Raw genomic sequence first — 22423 nt, forward strand, 5'->3', positions numbered from 1 at the left:
GGACTTCAGGAGGTAACGTGTCCTTCCAAAGTAGAGTCCACAGAGGAAGGCAGAAGAGTCGCCAGGTGCTCTCTTTTCTCGACTGTCTCCCTCACAGGATTCTCGCTGTCCTTCTGTGAGCTTCAGAGTTCCTGAAAAGATGTGGCTATTCAAGATTCCATCAAAGCATTGGGGTGGGAGGAGGAAAGACGGGAGAGGGAGCAGAAGGACCATGGTGAGAACAGGGAGAGGAAGTATGGTGTCACTAAAGCTGGAGACTTGATTATAGCTTCTGCCAAGGACACAGGAAATCAGTGAGAGCAGCTGGGATCCTTCAAGGAGATGGAAGCAAAAGTCTTTTGAAAGCAAATGTTCTTCCCACTTGCAAGACCTTTTCCTTGGGCCTCTGAGCTTGCCCTCAGCAATGACAGTGTTAGCCCCAGAGAGATCTGGAAGGCAGGCAGCCACTAGAACCCCTCTGGTGTGCCTGTGGCTAGAACAGAGCTTAGATACTGGTGCTTCTGTGAGGTTATATTGGCTAATGAATTGAGGTTAACAGCTAAATAGGGAGAGAAAGGGCACTGAACCAACTCTGCTACCACCCTGCTTCTAAATAAACACTTTCGGGACTGCCTCAGTCAGTCATCAAATACCAGTAGTTCTACTGAACAACAAGCTGACGGTACCCAGCGGTCCTTCATAATACATGAGCTGACTCATCCCTCCCTGAGATGGTCAGACTGATCTTTGCCTCATGCAAAAGTCCCAGGACACAGAAAAGCTTAACAACCACGCTTACAAAAATGCTGTTGGAGGGCAGTGCCTGTGGCTCAAAGGAGTAAGGCGCCAGCCCCATATGCCAGAGGTGGTGGGTTCAAGCCCAGCCCCTGCCAAAAACTGCAAAAACAAACAAACAAAAAAATGCTGTTGGCTTAATCATTCCCACCCAGAAAGGCGCTGATCCCTGCTGCACTGGGTCCCCAGGGCTCAGCCTCTTTCCCCGGTGGCCTAGGAGAGCCCTCCCCACAAAAGAAACCCCCGTAACCCATATTTCTATTTGGAGGGGACCACTGTCTTCTTGTACATGGAGAAAGGAAGGATAGCGGTACATGGTCATTTTTGTTACAGTAATGAAAGCCTTGAAATGATCACAGAAGGAAAGTAGGAAAATATGTCTCCTAAAAAGAGCTGAGGCAAATTATTATAGCAACCGAATCCTAAAAGGAATTTTCAAGTAAAAATATGGCTCATGCGAAGTTGTTATGGCAACTGACATTTAAAAGTAACTGGATTTGGGCAAGTTTCTTTCTCCACCCTCTCTGCAAAGTCTTGCAGGAACTTCATGCTAAAATTATGCTTTAATTTTAATTAGCCAAATAGGTCATAAATATAGCTTATTCCCAAATCCTTACAACTTCTACCCCTCGAGCAGCTGATCTACTAATGAGAAAATATTTCTACAAAAACCCACTTACCATTAAAAACTCCTATCCAATATTTTCTAAAATAATTTATCAATTTAAACACATTGCATAATATGATATTCTGTAGCATTCCATTAAAATGATAAATAGCAGTGTGGGCGGGGGGGGAGAAACCCAAGAGATTAAACATATTGCAAGCAGTGTAACTGTATTTAAATAACTCAGGCCATCGCCGAGGAAAACGCACTGTTCCCATCCTCAAATACAATCTAAACTCAGCTGCATATTCCTGACTGTTTGGGTATTAATAGGACAGAAAAGGAGAGGGGGGCAATAAGAAATGACAGGCAACTTCAAAGAAATAAAATTTCTATTAGGCTTTGTTATAAGATTACATCAAAGCAGTTCATATGTTTTAATCTGGGAAGAGAAAAAGCAACTACTTGGGGTTTGTTCCTGGGGGCTGCCTCTGTGTACTGAACCAGACAGTTTGCATAATGAACAATTTTCATTCAATCAGGATCTCAACATAGATAGCTCCCACTCAAAGATCCCAGGCGCAGGCTCATAGTTTTCATTCTCCCAGCTCCACCTGCTGGAGAAACAGCTTATAACAGGGAGAAAGGGATGCAGGGAAGCCTTGTTGAGCCACCTTCTAAATTCAGGTGCATAAAGTTAGAGACCTGGCTTTAAACACCCGCTTGCAAAGCCGAAAGGGCCTCTGTGAGAGCACACAGTGTTTATCAGCTCCTGTCGCAGGCGTATTGTCGCACGAAACCTTTGCCCTCGCCACTGCTTCTGAATCAGGGAATTTAGAAATCTGTTGTTTGCCTTCTGGGCCAAATACAAGGAAGAATGAAGTTGCTGAAAGGCAGTTTGCCCAGAGTGACTGATGGACAAGGTCACTGGTTTGGAACACCAAGTGCACTTCCTACCTGGTTAGTCATCTTTCAAGTTTCTCAGCTCTCTGAGTCTCCATAAAACAAAATGGGGGAGAAAACGCTTCCCACGTGGAGTTACATTTTCATGCACAATGGAAAAAACTTAAAAGCTGAACAAATCGTTTTGAAAAATTTGCACAGAAAACATCATCAGCTTGGAGGAAGAAAAGTCCTGGGCCAGCCGGCTGCTGCCAGCCCCCCGGGGGCTGCAGCCTAATCCGCCTTTACTCGGGGTTTGGCGCACCCCACCGCTCCCTCTTGGCTGAGGTGGCACAAGCCCGGGCTCCACCTGGCTGCATCCCAGCATGGCCGTGGTCGAGTCCCCAGGGGAGGCCGTGCTGGGAGGGGGAGTGACATCGAGCTGTGTGAAACTGTTTTTGAAAACCTGGGATGATCATTTAAATGTTTAAAATATGCACATGGTAATTCAAAACTAATTACCCCGAGCACATTTGAAACATTTATGCCATCATCTCTGGATGCTGCCTGCCGACTGTGCGCCGAGGCTCACTCTGGTGTTTCTATAAACTGCTTCAGCGATTTTAACTTCCAGGCTAAATCAGGCAGCGCAAGCTCTGCCTCCCGCCCCTGGTTGGTGGAGAGACCCTTTCCCTGACTTCCAGGCGAGGAGGCTGTGCCCTGTTTTCTCTGGAGAGCCATTTGTCACGGTCTTGTAGCTCTGGCTGCGGAATCATTGCTCTCATTGTGTACATAATTGTCATTTCCATTATTTAATTTGGGTTAAAATGACCTCTCTCCCCACCTATTCCTTTCCTTGTTGTTCCTTCCCATTTTCCCTTCCTCTGCCTCAGCACGTGGCCTCCCTTTCCTAATCCATTCGGGCGCGCTGAAAAGTTGCCTGGACGTTCACATCCCACCTCCCACCTGGTTGTGTCTCCATTTGGAGGATGAACGCAGGATGTTTTCAGGGTGTCTAAGGTGGCCACCTCCACCAGCCATCTTGAGAAGCAGAAGCGGGCCAACCTGGATCTACAGCATCTGCCGCCGAGCATGTCACTGTACACACACGCACACACCACACACACACACGTGTGCACGCCCCACAGACACGTGTGCACATGCGCCCCAGACACAGAGCACAGCCTGCTTACAGACTCGACTAATTAGAGCCAGGCAGGTCCTGAAGCAAATTCGTTTCCCCATCTTCCAGAATAAAATGAGTTCTCTTCCTTTGGGGGCACTAAACCAGCATGCCAGTGGCGGAGAGACCGAGTACCGTGATGCTGTGGCTGAAATGACTTTGGCTTCCTGAGTCTATCCAAGGAGACCCGGAGCTGGAATTGGAAGTGGCACAATTCCGGAGTCCAGAAATGAGTGTGGGCTTATAAATATGCTCCAGGAAACAGATAAGTGATGGCTGGCTCCTCATTAACGTTTTAAAGGTGTCAGTGGAGGGTTTTAGACGTTTAGGAATACAAAACTGGGTTAGGTTCCCATAGTCAGCTGAAGTTTGATAGAGGGATATTACCGGGTCTAACTAGAGACATTAAGAGACTCTTCATTATCCTCACACCACTGCCACCAAAGCTATCACATGAGCCATAATGCAAGAGAGAATCTTCATTCCATCAACAAGAGATTGGGCCAGTCTATCCCTGTCCAAAGAAAATGAGCAGCCCAGCGTGAGGCTTGTGAAGAATTGAGTGTGCAACACTCCAGTAACATCCCCTGCAGGATTTCCTCAGCTATTTGGCTAAGCAGAGGCAGGCTGCACCGGAGCAATTGCCTGTGTTCCTGGCCGGCCCGCACGCCAGCTCTGAGCAATGGAAAGGTCAATTAACAACAAAGGACACTCAGTGAGACCTACATTCCATGGGGCTTATGTACTAAGCTCCAAGGAAATCAAGATCCAGGCTGCTCTCCTGATATTCAGCAATCTCATTTATTTTTCTACAAAAACCTACCACTCAACCCAAGCTAATTTTCTTGGTATCACTTGCACTGAGTTTACTTTCTCCTACGAGGTGTGCTGTTCCTTCAGCTTGAAATGGATTCTTTTCCATCAGCCAATCCATCTTTCCTTCCTTCTCAATGACAACTCACAAATTTTGTGGCTGTCTCTACCAGACTGTCACCTCCCCTCCACCGGACTCCTTTCCCACTACTCATACTCAATCTATTCTATCCACTTCTGCTTGTTTATCAGAAGGGTACCATTTTTGTGAGCCTTCTCTTCACGGATGAAAATTGTGAGAGGGGATCAAGTCTTAATGTTTCCTGTGCTTTTCTTGTGGCATCTCAAGTAGTGTTCCTCTATTAGAGACACCGTGTGAGATATATTGACGGACCTAGTTTTATAGCAGGGGTTAGACCTATAGGATGACCCAGCAAACCTTCATATGCTGAGCAAAAATTGCACCCGTCGTTCAGGTGTTCCTGGCATCCTATAACTCGCCCAAAGCTAGATTTATTGCTCCTGCTGTAGAGTGTATCTTCTCTAAGCCTCACTTAAAAGCTACCACTTGGCAGAAGATCAAGTTAGAAGTGCAGGGTAGCAGGTGATGGTGAGGGTGGGAGGGGTGGAGCAAAGAATTGAAGCTCCAATAACTACCAGCTCAATATTTAACCCAACTGGTAATTTGCTGTGACAATTATGCCACAAACGGAACACTGCTACTATGCGAGAATGTCGCTCTCTAATTAAGAGGGCTCTGCATTTCCTAGTCACCCACACCACTTTAATAACACACACAGAATGAGACTTGGCTCGGGGAGCTAAAGGTTCTATTAGGAGGCATGTGCAGCGCACAGCTGTGGCAGCGTGCACGTCGGTCCATGAATGATGCTGCCCGGGTAAGCCTGCTAACACCTTCAATTCTCCCTCAGACTGAGAAGGGAAGAGAGCCATTCAGTCCCTCTCAATGACAAGAGCCCCGTTTGACTGACAGGCCTCTTCCCGGAAAGCCTGTGCGTGCCTCCACTGCAAATCACGCACTTTCCCACAGCATCTCTTTCTAGCCAGGAAGGCTTGGTGTGGGTTTGATCCTTAAAGAGTAACTTTAATAAGGGTTTTCAGAAAAATGAAAGTCCATAGAAACAAATCTTCTTCTTCAAGATGGAGAGCAAGACAGGAACAGGGGCATGCACACACAGAGGCACCCTAACTGCTGGTTAAAGAAAAAAGAATATTATTAACATCACGGCTGTAAAGGATGTTGCCATCTTCTAAATTGACTGCTGGATTCCCGAAACGTGGCTAAGCAAGACAAACCATTTTGTGCTTAATTAGTGGCTCCTTTATGGAAGGTTTGCTGCTTGGAGAGAGCCCATTAGAGGAGGAGAGCTCATTTACACGGATGCACCTTATAAAGCGATTTCAGATTTTAAATAAATAGTGGAGAAGGAAATTGGTGGTGCTGGTGGGAGCAGTAATGTTATGGAAGCAGAAAAGCTTCTGCAAAAGACAAGCTTTGCATTACAAGCCTAAGTGCTGAGGGGATCAGCTTTCCTAGGCAAACATATAAGCCTCTAAAATTTTAGGCCAATAGAAATGACCTCTGTACCATGGCTGACTGAAGATATAAATAAACTTCAATATGAACAGCAGTGTCAACGGTGAGAGGAGATGAGAGTCCAATTGGGGCTTATTTTTAAAAAGTCCTGGTTGTTCTTCCTCCATTTCAGGGCAGGGCGTTCAGAGCACAAAGCCTCTGCTTCCCGCAGGGAGCGCTCCTGCTGGACCAGGCCCCAGCCCCTAGGTTACCTGACCGTTGAAAGGAAGCTGTGCCACACACAAGTTAAATATAGGTCTGGTTATCTGCATTTTACAAGCACCAAGAATGTTAGCTGAGGAAGCTGTCATTTTTAATGACAGCACAAACTTCCAATGACCAACTGGGTAATACACTAGGGGGCAGGTACGATTTTATAAGAATGGCTCACAATTATTAAAAAGTTTACGTGATCATTTCTGAGTTGGAGATATAAATATTCCTCATGAGGCAGGTGGGATTAAGTTTTTCACGTGGCCTCGTCAAAGCTGAAAATAAAGATCTTGTTTTCTTGAAAATTATACATTTTGAGATTTATCAATAGCTACGAAAAGGGGTGTGTGTGCGAGGTGATAGCCATTCAGAATGCTGAAAGACTGTAAAAATGGCCACATACTTGCTTGGAAGGCTCAAATACACCCACAAGTTAATTGGCCAAGTCAGAAATTCTCACGACAAGCCCACTGCAAGAGTCGGAGAGGTTTGGCAACAGAAAATACAAGACCCTCTTATACAACCTGTGGTCATAACATTATTCACCTGAGAAACCCAATTTCTTTTGTCACCTTCTACCCAACTTCCACAGCACCAATAGCTTCATCTGATAAATATGGAATGAGTGACATGACTGTTACCAGGTGTTGGCTGGAGTTTTTCCTTACAGACCAGACAGCCCCAGACCTAAATGAAGGCTACAGTTTTTGAGTCTCAAATCGTCTGATTATTTTGATTGACTCCAGTCCTCCAGTGATTTCTCCATCAACTGCATTCTAATTTCACTGTGATCTATTTAGCCCCAAGCCTTGCTCCAAATAGTCCACAGTTCTTAGGGCAGGTATCTTGATTTAAAATCACCTACCAAGAGGCTGGCACAGGTCAATGTAGACACGTGACTAGCTACTTTTTTCAATGACTTATTAAAACTGCCATCACAAATATAATTAAAAGATTTAATAATCATTAGTAGCTTTAAAGAATCGGGCTTATTTATAAAGCAAGTCAAATGTGTTCTCAAGAGGCCACTTTGGTTGTGATGGTGGAAAACAAGAGGGTTTAGTCCTCTTCATAGCCTCAACCCCCATCTATGTGGTAGGTAGGATGAAACCGTCTATGGCTCTGAAGCCTTCCAGCCTTCCTGTCCCCTTTCCTCTCTACATTAATCTACCTGCTTCTAAAGGCCTGCTCAAATTACTTGCCAGCTTGATGGTACACAGGGTTAGAGGAGTTATCACTGGACTAAGGCAAAGGAAAAACAATCAGAGAACAGAATTGAACAAGAAAAGGCACAGATGTTCATAGTACCACAGAGCATAAATGCGCCTGTCTATCAAGACCTGAGTTACAACAATTAGAAAAGTATAAGAATACAGCAAAGCCGGATTGGCTTAACAAATTTATACGTCCATATATATACAGTCAGATACCACTTAAAATTAGGCAGATTTTTATCAAAACAGAAAAGATATCCATCCTATGGTAGCTAGGAGAAAAGTGTTACAAAATGGTAAGCACAGTATGATCCCATTTTTTACTAAAACTAGATTGATTCAAATATACAGAAAAGAGCAGTCAGCTATCCAAGTGGTTACTGCTGGTTGATGGAATTGTGGGTAATTCTGTTTTTTCTTATCTACAGATTATTTTTCTAAAATGAAGATGGATTATTTGTACAAGAAATAATCAGTGGTCAAAAGATTTCTTTTTTTTTTTTTATCTTTTTGATACATTACATTTGTACCTATTTATGGGGCAATGTGAAATTCTGTTACATGCACAGAACATGTGATGACCAAATAAAGGTATTTAGGGTATCCATCACCTGAGTATTTATCCTTTCTTTTTTTTTTTTTTTTTGTAGAGACAGAGTCTCACTTTATGTCCCTCGGTAGAGTGCTGTGGCCTCACACGGCTCACAGCAACCTCCAACTCCTGGGCTTAAGTGATTCTCTTGCCTCAGCCTCCCGAGCAGCTGGGACTACAGGCACCCGCCACAACGCCCGGCTATTTTTTGGTTGCAGTTTGGCCAGGGCCGGGTTTGAACCCGCCACCCTCGGTATATGGGGCCGGCGCCTTACTGACTGAGCCACAGGCGCCGCCCCGAGTATTTATCCTTTCTATGTGTTGAGTACACTTCAAGTTCTCTCTTCTAGCTATTTTGAAAAAATATACAACATGGTTGTTAACTATAGTCACCCTACTCTGCTATTAAACATTAGAACTTATTCTAACTATATGTTTGCACTCATTAACCAACCTCTCTTCACCCTCCCATCTCCACCCCACCCACACCCCTTACAGTTCCTTTTTTTCTTTAATGAACATTAACAATACTTAACATCAGCTTAATAAAATATGCTTGGGTTTTTTTGAGTAACTGAAAATTAAACATCTACACTCTACTCTTTTGGTGAAACTATTTCCAAAGTGTTTATAAAAGCCGGAACTCTGCCAACACAGCGGATTGTAAGAGCAAGCGCTAACGAACCACGTAAAAGTTGGTGGGGTGGGGAGAAGAGATATCCTCTTTGAGACAAGGAAACAATCAATTTACCAGGGGAACAGTGGCTTCTAACAAGTGGGAAGAAGGAAAGGAGACCAAACAACCAGTTTCGTTTTCTATAAATAAAACCTTAGAAGGAAAAAAAAAAAAACAACAAACAAAAAACCTTAGAATGCATATTGCCAAAGAAACACAAGTCAATATAAACCTTTATATACTGGGCTGCCAAACTTCACTTTTGGAGAGTATATTAATTATGTAGTCAATAACCATGGGTTTCATTAGTGTATTAAATACCACGATCGATATTATTTATACTTTTTGGAGACAGGCCACTCAGGAAAAAGTGGGGGAGGGGAAAATTTTTTGACCCTGCAGTTCAAAAAAGTTAGAACAGCACACTAGAGATTAGCAAGGCTTTAATGGAAAGCATAAAACACTGAAAATATGGACAGAAATCAGATTATTACCCTTCTATTTTCTTTCCCTGCCTCTTTCACAATGAGACTGGAGGGAATTCTAGAACCATTTAAAATAAAGGCGAAATGATTAGATTTTTTTTCCTAATTGCTTAATGCTGATGTCATAGTGTACGCAAAATAAACATTGATCTCTAAGTGAAAGATGAGAAATAGAACATGAACAGTCTTTCGAGGTGAACTATATCCAAGAGAATTCTAAGAACCGTGGGCCAGAATCTATTTAGGCAACCCTTGGGGACCTAAATCTTTTAAAAGCATAACAGTGGAGCCAATTTCTGAGGCTCCTCTACTGGTGATCTGATTTTTAGTAGGGAAATCTGTTTAGTAGGGATATCTGTTAAACATGCTCCCTCAAGGGAACACCCACCACCACCCCCGCCCCCGCCCGGATTTCTAATCACAGCCCTGTTGGCTTGGTCACACTGGCCACTGAGGACACACAGGGCCTGGATACGATGTTATCTAAGTGCGTCCTCAGACCACGGCTGCCTCTTCGCTGGGTAGACGAACACATGGGGAGGAAGAGAGAATGCTGGGAGTAGTACACATAAAAGATTGGTTACTAGGCCAAATGCTAGATTACCACTTCTCACCCACAATTTGTCAATCCAGAATAGTGTTGAAGACTATAATTTTCTAGTCAGTGCTTTATAGGCAAGGTCAGACAGAAAAGAACTTCCATAAAAACTGTTGAGGCCTCAGCCAGAGAATCTTGTGTGACCCAGTTACCATCTCGTGAGACTAGAGAAGGGTAAGAAGGAACGGGAGTCATCTTGTCCAAGGCTGGCTGGTTCCTCCCAAAAGAGGACAGCTAAGGATGAAACGGACAGGATATTATCACTCTCCATCTCCAAAAAGACTCCACATGGCTGCATTTGTACAGATTAAAAACCAGAGTCTCTGGCTGTAGGCTGACTGCAACACTGCCCGGATACTTAGAGAGATGTGCAGCAAATGCCAAGCGGTGGGTTGCAGCAATCGGATAGATAATTAATATGATTAGGAACACACAGAGCAAGCATGCTCTCGCCGACTGAAAAGCCCAGTAGCATAATTACTGTTTTCTTACTAGCTCACTGTCTGTACACATTTCAAAGCCTGGTTGGTGTGAGACTGCTGTGTAAACATCAATAAAATCCCAAAGTGCCAGATCATCAGCATCCTTGGGCACAATGGCTTTTTTATTTAGTGTTTTCATTCTTTTAAAGATGCATTTCAGGGTTGCGAACATTAGGAAGAAGGAGCTCCATGCTTGGACTAATCTTCAAGTTTGTAACGAGTTAACACCTCCCCCAAGTGAACATTTATTATGAAGACTAATTAATTGCTTTCCAGTTACAAGAACCTTTGCATTCAAAGAAGGTAGGATTCACAAGCAAAGAATATACTGTTTATTAAAACAAAGTAAGAGAAACAAAAGGCCTCTCCCTTCAAAATCCTTTCTGTTTAACATAGCTTTAGTCAAGAAATGAAATATATGAATGCAATAAATATGTACAGGTGGAAAAAGTGTGTATTCACCAACTCAAAAGCAACATTAATTGAAGTGAAAACTAAAACAGCGCTTTGTAGTTGCCTGGATTTCCCTAGGGGACGGTAAGTCAATGCTTATCAGCCGTCCTCAGAAGAGACAATTTTGATTAATATCAGACCCATTTGACTCACTCTATTAAACCCTGAAGGAAGGATATCTTCAGATAGAAAAGATATGCCTTTGATTAATAATTCTACCCTATTGCCATTCTAAGCATTAACAACTATGCAGCAACTCTAGAAAGAGAGAGTCTTTGAATTCTAGGAAGATACACTAAAACACCCAGGTTCCCCACAACCACTTCTCAGCTACCCCCACCCCCACCAAGAAGCAGCCAAAGTTGTGAAGTTATCACCATTGCAGAAGCAAAACCCTAGTTACATAATTTATTTCACTGTCTGCCATTAGGGCCAATTACATGTGACATAATTCCTGCTTGATGATAATGAAATCTTAACAAAATTAACAAAAGACTAAAGATGGAGGGAGGGAGTGGTAGTGTATCAGCCGACCCCTAGGCCTGACTCAGCTTACACCACAGCATCCAATCTTATTTTCCTTTGCCTACCAATGGGTTCTGAGATGCATGTAAGAGAAGAAATTGTTTAGTCCACCATAAGGAGGCTCTCTGCATTGTGTAGCTAAGGTGAGATTGTCACAGGGGCAGGAAGAAATCGATTCCATTTTGGATCTTTATTTGCAAACTTCTGCCCAATCAGTGCTGCTCTCCTCACATAAGTGCGTTTTTCCGGATGTTTGTGATCAGCCTTCTCCCATATTCTCTGTAGTCCACAGGCTTCACGTCCATCACCGTGGCCTTAATTCGAGACTCGTCCTTCAAAAAGAGAAAAGCAGTTTGTGAGCCATAAAGGCACCATGGCAGGAAGCAGTGGTGACAATGCTCTTTGCTTTGGGGTTTCAATGAGACCAGCAGGACAAAACACAGACACACTGGATTCAGAATTCAGTAATTCCAATGAGGAAAACATGAGTGACAGCCTAGTCCAGAATTTGAGGCTGGGAGAGTGGACAGATCCTCCCTTCAACGTTGGCCCTTTGATCTTTTCCTTGTGCTCTCAAACACTCAGAAACCTAGAATCCAAATGGGGGACTTTAGAGGGCTTCTCTAGTTCAATTTATTCTCTTTCCAGAGGGGGAACAGGAGCCCAGAGAGGGTATGTGACTCACTTAAAGCCACACAGCAAGTTCTGAAAGCTGAACTTTCATTTCAAGAAAAACTGAGTCAGAGGGACGGACCTAGTTTGGGTCCTATTGCAGCTCTGGGAGAGGCAATGTCTGCACTTCACCTTCCATGTTCACACTGCAAGAGGGGTAAGGACCCTAAAAATGCCCTGACTCCACCCCACTCCCTGACATCATACCACATTAACATTTGACCCTCATCTCATGTATATAGTAACAAACACATCTACGAGCAGCTATGAAGGTTAAGGTCAAACAATAAAACGGAATGAGGGGCACCTGTAGCTCAGTGGTTAGGGCGCCGGCCACATGCTCTGGTGCTGGTGGGGTCAAACCCAGCCTAGGCCTGTTAAAAAAAAATAGCGGGGTGTTGTGGTAGGCACCTGTTGTCCCAGATGAGGGGACTGAGGGAGGCTGAGGCAAAAGAACTGCTTGAGCCCAAGAGTTTGAGATTGCTGTGAGCTACGACACCATAGCACTATACTGAGGGTGACAAAGTGAGACTCTGTCTCAATTAAAAAAAAAAAAAGAAACCAACCAAAAACGGAATGAGTAAACCCTACAAAAAGCAGGAGTGTTTCGGAATCCTCACTTATCCATTCATATCCAGGGACTGAATGGTACCTTTAGAGGCAGAATGGAGTGATGCCCAGAAAAGCTGCAAAGTCTAGGTCTGGGGTTCTCACTAAATCCAGGAATATTCATGAATATGATTTGGAGCAAAGCTCTGAAGCTGGACTGCCTGGGCTGGACTCTGAGCTCTGCCTCTTTTTTTGAGACAGAGTTTCACTTTGACATCCTGGGTAGAGTGCAACACAGCTCACAGCAAACCTCAAACTCTTGGGCTCAAGCGATTTTCTCTTGCCTTAGCCTCCCAAGTAGCTGTAACTATAGGCACCCACCACAACACCCAGGCTATTTTGTTCTTTTAGAGATAGGGTTTTGCTCTTGCCCAGGCTGGTCTCGAACTCTTGAGCTCAAGCAATCCACCTGCCTTAGCCTCCCAGAGTGTTAAGATTACAGGTGTGAGCCACCACGCCCAGCCAGTGAGCTCTGCCTCTTGCCAGCCTATGACTTTAGGCAAATGACTTGTTCTCTGTACGCCTCTATTCTGTCATTGGTAAAATGGGGAAAACAATAGTTTCCATATATAGGGTTACTGTACGGATCAAGTAAGATAATACTTGCATAGAACAGTGTCTGGCAGATAGTACTTAGTAAATAAATACTGTTTTATTATGACTACATAACTATATGACATTATGGGCAATTTAAGGAATTTTCAAGGTAATTTTAACTACATGTGGTCTTTGTTTCATATACAGATTGACTGATTTAGAGACGGAGTCTTGCTATATTGCCCAGGCTGGCTTTGAACTCCAGAGCTCAAGTGATCCTTCTGTCTCAGCCTCTTGAGTAACTGGGATTATACCACCCTGCCTGGCTCATACACTGATTTTAGGACCTAGACTTGTGAAGAATGTGACTCCATTACATGTGTTATCATTTTTTGTTAGAATACAAACCAACACCCCCACCCCCCAGACTTTAACTTTTTTTTTTGGGGACAGAGGTTTACTTCATTGCCCTCAGTAGAGTGCCATGGCATAGCTCACAGCAACCTCAAACTCTTGAGCTCAAGCCATCCTCCTGCCTCCCGAATATGGGAGACTGCAGGTACCCTCCAAGTTCACTGACAGCAAATACTTTAATGCCTGTCCTAGGGACCTTACTTACATTGTAGTTCTCTAGTTTGACCCTGATTCTGAATGTGAAAGATCGAAAGTTGGCATTCTGAAAAACTTCCTCAAATGCCTGTTCATTCTGCAAAAACAAACACAAAACTTTAGACATGGAAACTACTGGACAACTTGAAAATACTGACAAGAGTTTTGAAAACACTTTTGAGAAAATTATCACCCCAGTGGTTTGAAATTACTTAGGAATGAAAACTCTGCAGGTCAACGTTACATAAAACTATTGAAGTAGAATTTTATTTCAAATCACAACATTTAAAGTAATCAGATTTGTATAAAATAGAATGGTAGTTGTCAGGGCCGTTAAGGGGAGCTATTGTTTAATGTGTAGAGTTTGAGTTTGAGAAAAGGAAAAAGTTGTTACCCCCAAAAGAAATCCCCAATCCATTATTGGTACTCTCCATTCTCCCCTTCCCTCTACCCTGAAAAATATGAATCTGTTTTTGTCTACATGGGTTTGTCTATTAAAGTAAAAATAGACTAGGGCGGGGCACCTTGTGAGCTGTGAGACAGTTGCACTGAAACTATAACTTTAATAAAGGTGGGGAGTCACAAGGGGAGAGAGACTTGCCCCGTGTTGGAAAGAGCATACCTCGGGTCTCACACTGTTCACCAGTCAAGGCGGCTGCGGCTGTGACTCCCACCCAGCTCCTGAGACCCCTGTGGCTCCTGAGACCATGCAGCCCACTGCTGGAGTCTGGCTCCCCGCTGGCTCCTGAGACCCATGGCTTGTGGCCAGTGACTCCTGCCCGGCTCCTGTGACCCCTGAGGCCCCCAAGGCTGGCCACTCCACCCTCCGGCTTCCTGCCCAGATCGGCCAGAGGGTGGGGGTCAGTAGCTCCTGCCTGGCTCCTGTGACCCTTATGGCCAGTGGCAACACCCACCAGCTACCCACCAGCTCCTATGACCTGCACACAGCCCTACCCCAGAACAGAAGCGCCACCCTTGACAGTGTGGCAGCTCTACGGTCCCTCCCACTGGAGTCAAATTGAGCTGCCAGTGAACCCCTGCTGCCTACATGCTGAAGACTTTTGAACTCTCCCATCTGATTGGTGTTTGTGTTGACCAGGACAATTGGTTTAGAACTCTTGACCTGGGTCGATAACTCTGGGACACACCAAGGTTGTACCCTGGTTGTGTTGTGGGAGTGTGGGATTCTCCTCTTCCAGTTGTCGCCTGTGGGGGGGCAGGGAGATATATAATTTCTTATATATCTCCACAGCTGAGATTTCAGCCCAAAGCCACTGATTCACTAGGATTGGACAGAGACTAGCAGAATATCAATCAGTGCCATCTAGCCCCACCACACTAAGCAGGTGCCCAGAGTTTCAGGCAGTAGCTCTGAATGGTACCTTTGTAAAGCTGTAAGGGAAAAGCCAATCACCAGTCCCAGTTCTTTGATAAAGGGCTGGTTAATTACAACTCCAGGAGCCCTCGATTCAATTTCACCTTGTCAGCTTCTGAAGCCAAACAGGTAAAAAATAATCATGGGGCAGAATCAGTGGAAAAACTCTGGCAACATGAATAATCAGAGTAGATCAAATCCTCCAAGGAATGACAAAGGAGAAACAACAGAAGATCCCATTCATAAACAAATGGCTGAGATGTCAGAAATCGAATTCAGAATTTGGATTGCAAGTAAGATTAACAGAGTGAAGATAAAGATGGAATTAGAAATTCAAGGAGCAATTCAAAAGTTGTCTCAAGAATTCAATGAATTCAAAGACAAAATCACCAAAGATTTTGACACATTGTGGCAAGAACTTTCAGCCCTCAAAGATCTGAGAAATACAGCAGAATCCCTCAGTAACAGAATGGAGCAGGCAGAAGAAAAGATCTCTGACATTGAAGACAAAGCTTTTGAACGCTCCCAAATACTCAAAGAGGAAGAGAAGTGGAGAGCAAAAACAGATCATTCCCTGAGAGAATTGCAGGATGAATTCTCCAAAAGAATTGCGAAGAGAATTGCTCCAAAAGAGCAAACATTCATCTCATAGGAATCCCTGAAGGAGAAGAGGATGGTCCAAAAGGCACAGATACTCTACTCCAAGAGATAATTGGGGAGAACTTCCCAAGCATGGCAAGAGATACTGAACGTCAGATAGCAGACAGTTTCAGAACCCTGGCACGAGTCAACCCAAACAAAGAATCTTCTAGACACATTGTAATTAACTTCGCCAAAGTTAATATGAAGGAGAAAATCCTGCAAGCAGCCAGATGTAAGAAAATCATAACCTACAAGGGGAAAAATATTAGAATGACTGTAGATCTTTCTGCTGAAACTTTTCAAGCCAGAAGAGAATGGTCATCGACCTTCAATTTCCTAAAACAAAACAACTTTCAGCCCAGGATCCTGTATCCAGATGAACTGAGCTTCATTTATCATGGAGAAGCCAAATACTTTAATGACATACACACGTTGAAGAAATTTGCCATAACCAAACCAGCTCTCCAGGATATCCTCAGACGCATCCTCCATAAGGACCAGCACACGCTCTATGACCAAAGTAAACTCACTCTGAAATTCTAGACCAAGAAGCAGCTTCAAAAATACACTACTGGGACTTGATCAAACTAAAAAGCTTCTGCACAGCCAAGAACACAGTAAGTAAAGCAAGCAAACAGCCCTCAGAATGGAAGAAGATATTTGCAGGTTATGTCTCTGACAAAGGTTTAATAACCAGAATCCACAGAAAATTCAAACGTATAAGCAAGAAAAGAACGAGTGATCGCATTGCAGGCTGGGCAAGGGATTTGAAGAGAAACTCCTCTGAAGAAGACAGGCGCACGGCCTTCAGACATATGAAAAAATGCTCATCATCTTTAATCATCAGAGAAATGCAAATCAAAACTACTTTGAGATATCATCTAACTCCAGTGAGACTAGCCTATATCACAAAATCCCAAGACCAGAGATGTTGGTGCGGATGTGGAGAAAAGGGAACACTTTTGCACTGCTGGTGGGAATGCACATTAATACATTCCTTTTGGAAAGAGATATGGAGAACACTTAGAGATCTAAAAATAGATCTGCCATTCAATCCTGTAATCCCTCTACTGGGCATATACCCAGAAGACCAAAAATCACATCATAACAAAGATATTTGTACCAGAATGTTTATTGCAGCCCTAGTCATAATTGCTAAGTCATGGAAGAAGCCCAAGTGACCATCGATCCACAAATGGATTAATTAATTGTGGTATATGTACACCGTGGAATATTATGCAGCCTTAAAGAAAGATGGAGACTTTACCTCTTTCATGTTTACATGGATGGAGCTGGAACATATTCTTCTTAGTAAAGTATCTCAAGAATGGAAGAAAAAGTACCCAATGTACTCAGCCCTACTATGAAACTAATTTAGGGTTATCACATGAAAGCTATAACCCAGTTACAATCTAAGAATAGGGGGAAGGGGGAAGGGGAGGGGAGGGAGGGGGGAGGTGGGTAGAGGGAAGGGGATTGGTGGGATTACACCAGTGGTGCATCTTACAAGGGTATATGTGAAACTTGGTAAATGTGGAATGTGTCTTGGCATAGTAACTGAGAGAATGCCAGGAAGGTTATGTTAACCAGTGTGATAAAGTGTGTCAAACAGTCTATGAAGCTAGTGAATGATGCCCCATGATCATATCAATGTACACAGCTATGATTTAATAAAAAAAGAAATCTGATAAGGAAAAAAAAAAAAATTCTAGACCAAAACAAGAATCTTGACCACAATTTCCACAGTGGTGAACAAATTCAAAATGTCCACTGGACTTTCAAAAAACTTGACACCCAAAATACTACCAGGCTTATCAATATTCTCAATTAATGTGAACAGCTTAAACTGTCCTCTTAAGAGGTACAGGTTGGCTGACTGGATACAAAAACTCAGGCCAGATATCTGCTGCATACAAGAATCTCATCTTATCTTAAAGGATAAATATAGACTCAGGGTGAAGGGATGGACATCTGTAATCCAGGCAAAAAGAAATCAGAAAAAAGCAGGGGTGGCAATTTTATTTGCAGATACACTAGGCTTTAAACCAACAAAGGTAAGGAAAGACAAGGATGATCACTGCATATTTGTTAAGGAAAACACTCAAAATGATGAGATGTCAATTATTAACATTTATGCACACAACCAAAATGCTCCTCAGTTTACCCTAACAGACATGAGCAATTTAATATATTCCAGCACCATAATAGTTGGAGATTTTAACACCCCTTTGGCAGTGTTGGATAGATCCTCCAAGAAAAAACTAAGCAAACTAATTTTGGACTTAAACTTCACCATACAACAATTGAATTTAACAGACATCTACAGAACGTTTCATCCTAACACATCTGAATACACATTCTTCTCATCAGCCCATGGAACACCCTCCAAAATCAATCACATCTTAGGTCAACAGTCTAACCTCAGCAAATTTTAAAGTATATAAACTATTCTGTGTATTTTCTCAGATCATCACCCAATAAAAGTTGAACTCACCAATAACAGGTAGCTGTGTACTCATACAAAGACATGGAAACTAAATAACCTCATGCTGAATGATAGCTGGGTCATAGATGAGATTAAGAAGGAAACTGCCAAATTTTTGGAGCAAAACAATAATGAAGACACGAATTATCAGAACTTGTGGGATACTGCAAAGGCATTTCTAAGAGGGAAATTTATAGCAGTGCAAGCCTTCAAGAGAACAGAAAGAGAAGAAGTCAATAACTTAATGGGACATCTTAAGCAACTGGAAAAGGAAGAACATTCCAACCCCAAACTCAGCAGAAGAAAAGAAATAACTAAAATTAGAGCAGAATTAAATGAAATTGAAAGCAAAAGAATTATTCAAAACATTGATGAATCAAAAAGTTGGCTTTTTGAAAAATTCAACAAAATTGATAAATCTTTGGCCAACCTAACCAAAAATAGAAAATTAAAGTCCACAGTATCATCAACCAGAAATGACAAAGACAAAATAACAACAGACACCTCAGAAATCCAAAAAATCCTTAATGAATGCTACAAAAAACTTTATTCTCAGAAATATGAAAATATGAAAGAAATTGATCAATACTTGGAAGCACGCCACCTACCTAAACTTAATCAGAAAGACTTGGAAATGCTGAATAGAACTATGTCAAGTTCTGAAATAGCATCAACTATACAAAATCTCCCTAAAAAGAAAAGCCCAGATGGCTTCACATCAGAATTCTACCAAACCTTTAAAGAGGAACTAGTACCTATATTACTTACCCTTTTCCAAAACATCGAAAAAGAAGGAATACTTCCCAACACATTCTATGACGCAAATATCACCCTGATCCCCAAACCAGGAAAAGACCCAACAAGAAAAGAAAACTATAGACCAATATCTTTAATGAACATAGATGCAAAAATATTCACTAAGATCCTACATAATCCAGCAACACATCAAACGAATGATACACCATGACCACCATTTACGTATATTGGTTCAATATACGTAAACCTATAACATAATACATCACATAAATAAACTAAAAAACAAAGACCATATGATTCTCTCAATAGATGCTTTTGACAATATCTAGCATCCTTTCATGATCAGAACACTTAAGAAAATAGGTATAGAAGGGACTTTTCTTAAACTGATAAAGGCCATCTACAGCATACCCACAGCCAATATCATGTTGAATGGAGTAAAATTGAAAACATTTCCACTCAGATCAGGAACCAGGCAAAGTTGTCCATTGTCTCTACTGCCTTTTTTTTTTTGCAGTTTTGGCCGGGGCCAAGCTCAAACCTGCCACCCCTGGTATATGGGGCCAGTGCCCTCCTCCTTGAGCCACAGGTGCTGCCCCTCTTCACTGCTTTTTAACATTGTAATGGAAGTCTTAGCCATCGCAATCAGGCAAGAGAAGGAGATCAAGGGTATACAAACCAGGTCAGAGGAGATCAAACTTTCACTTTTTGCAAATGATATGATTTTATACCTGGAAAACCCCAGGGACTCAACCACAAAACTCTTAGAAGTGATCAAGGAATACAGCAGTGTCTCAGGATATAAAATCAATACTCACAAATCAGTAGCTTTTATATATACCAATGATAGTCAAGCTGAAAAAACAGTCAAGGACTCTATTCCCTTTACACTTGTGCCAAAGAAGATGAAATACTTAGGAATTTACCTAACAAAGGACGTGAAAGATCTCTATAAAGAGAATTATGAAACTCTGAGAAAAGAAATAGCTGAAGATGTTAACAAATGGAAAAACATACCATGCTCATGGCTAGAAAGAATCAACATTGTTAAAATGTCCATATTACCCAAAGCAATTTACCAATTTAATGCAATCCCTATCAAAGCACCACTCTTACACCTTAAAGATCTGGAAAAAAATAGTACTTCGTTTTATATGGTCCCAGAAAAAACCTTGAACAGGCAAGACATTACTCAGAAATAAAAACCAAGCAGGAGGAATCATGCTACTAGACTTCAAATTATACTATAAATCTACAGTAATCAAAACAGCATGGTACTAGCAAAAAAACAGAGGTAGATGTATGGAACAGAAATGAGAACCAAGAGATGAACCTAGACATTTATTGTCATTTGATCTTTGATAAGCTTATCAAAAATATAAATTGGGAGAAAGATTCCCTATTTAACAAATGGTGCTGGGAGAATTGGCTGGTGACTTGTAGAGGACTGAAACTGGACCTACACCTTTCTCATCAACAAAAATTGACTCTCACTGGATAAAAGATTTAAACTTAAGACATGAAACTATAAAGATTTTTGGAGAGAGTATAGAAGAAACACTTGAAGAAACTGGCCTGGGAGGATACTTTATGAGGAGGATCCTCTGGGCAATTGAAGCAACCAAAAATACATTACTGGAATCAAATCAAACTAAAAAGCTTTTGCACAGCCAAGAACACAGCAAGTAAAGCAAGCAGACAGCCGTCAGAATGGAAGAGGATATTTGCAGGTTATGCTGCTGACAAAGGTTTGATAACCAGAATCCACAGAGAACTCAAACTAATAATTAAGAAAAGAACAAGTTAGCTGGGCGTTGTGGCGGGCGCCTGTAGTCCCAGCTGCTCGGGAGGCTGAGGCAAGAGAATCGCGTAAGCCCAAGAGTTAGAGGTTGCTGTGAGCCGTGTGACACCACGGCACTCTACCTGAGGGCGGTACAGTGAGACTCTGTCTCTACAAAAAAAAAAAAAAAAAAAGAAAAGAAAAGAACAAGTAATCCCATTTCACTGTGGGCAAGGGACTTGAACAGAAGCTTCTCTGAAGATGATAGGTGTATCACCTGCAGATGCATGAAAAAAATGCTCATCATCTTTAATTATCAGAGAAATGCAAATCAAAACCACTTTGAGATATCATCTAACTCCCATAAGAGTGGCTCACATAGAACGGCACTTGTGGCTCAGTGGGTAGAGCGCTGGCCCCATATCCCGAGGGTGGTGGGTTCAAACCCAGCCCTGGCCAAACTGCAACAACAACAACAAAATAGCTGGGCGTTGTGGTGGGCGCCTGTAGTCCCAGCTACTTGGGAGGCTGAGGCAAGAGAATCGCCTAAGCCCAGGAGGTTGCTGTGAGCTGTGTGACGCCACGGCACTCTACCGAGGATGATAAAGTGAGACTCTGTCTCTATAAAAAAACAAAAACATAACAAAATCCCAAAACTGCAGGTGTTGGCGTGGATGAGAAAAGGGAACACTTCTGTACTGCTGGTGGGAGTGCAAGCTAATACATCCCTTTTGGAAAGAAGTATGGAGAATACTCAGGGATCTAAAAGTAGACCTGCCGTTTGATCCCGCAATTCCTCTACTAGGTGTATATTCAAAAGACTAAAAATCACTCTATAACAAAGATATTTGCACCAGATTGTTCATTGCAGCTCAATTCATAATAGCCATGTCACGGAAGAAGCCCAAGTGCCCATCTACCCATGAATGAATTAATAAATTGTGGTATATGTACACCATGGAATATTATGCAGCCTTAAAAAAAGATGGAGACTTTACCTCTTTTACGTTTACATGGATGGAGCTGGAACATATCCTATTTAGTAAAGTATCTCAAGAATGGAAGAAAAAATATCTAATGTATGCAGCACTATTATGAAACCAATTTACAATCACTCACACTTTCATATGAAGAATAGATCACAACTGTGGCCCAAGATGAAGGGGGGGCGGCTGGGAGGGGAGGAAAGAGGTCAGATGGAGGAAGGATGAATGGTAGGATCACACCTATGGTGCATAATTCAAGGGTACATGTCGGATCTATTAGTATAGAGTATAAATGTCTTAACACAATAAGTAAACGAGATGAGGTATATGTGTATATATATATATATATTAATAATATAATATAATAATATAATATATATATAATAGTTATATATTATATATATAATATACTATTATATATATAGTTAATATAATATATATATATATTAACCATGTAAGTGATGATGATAACCATGGTGATATAAGTGTTCCTAATTCTGTATGAAATCAGCACATTGTACTCCATAAATGCATTAATGTATACATGATCTATGTGTTTACGATTTAATAAAAAAAAAGTAAAAATAAAAGTTTGGGAGCTGGATGGATGGTAATGCACAACAAGAATATACTTTTTTTTTTGTAGACACAGAGTCTCACTTTATCGCCCTCGGTAGAGTGCCATGGCATCACACAGCTCACAGCAACCTCCAACTCCTGGGCTGAAGCGATTCTCTTGCCTCAGCCTCCCGAGTAGCTGGACTACAGACGCCTGCCACAACGCCCAGCTATTTTTTGGTTTGCAGTTCAGCCAGGGCCGGGTTTGAACGGCCACCCTCGGTATATGGGGCCGGCCGACTGAGCCACAGGCGCCGCCC

At 42.3% G+C, this 22423-nt stretch overlaps 1 protein-coding gene across 2 annotated transcripts in view; it reads right to left on the reverse strand.

Annotated features, from left to right (window-relative positions):
• Positions 1-10420: 10420 nt before the first annotated feature.
• Positions 10421-22423, reverse strand: part of RPA1 (replication protein A1) — a 77920-nt gene continuing 65917 nt past the window's right edge. For both annotated transcript variants that reach the window (XM_053568655.1, XM_053568656.1), the window contains 2 exons: positions 13532-13618; positions 10421-11426 (listed from right to left, as the gene is read on the reverse strand). In XM_053568655.1, coding sequence (XP_053424630.1) covers positions 11322-11426; positions 13532-13618 — 192 coding nt within the window. In that variant the 3' untranslated portion in view covers positions 10421-11321. The remainder of the gene's footprint in view (positions 11427-13531; positions 13619-22423) is intronic.

This window comes from Nycticebus coucang, chromosome 18 (genome assembly GCF_027406575.1).
Source record: "Nycticebus coucang isolate mNycCou1 chromosome 18, mNycCou1.pri, whole genome shotgun sequence".
Lineage (NCBI taxonomy): Eukaryota > Metazoa > Chordata > Mammalia > Primates > Lorisidae > Nycticebus > Nycticebus coucang.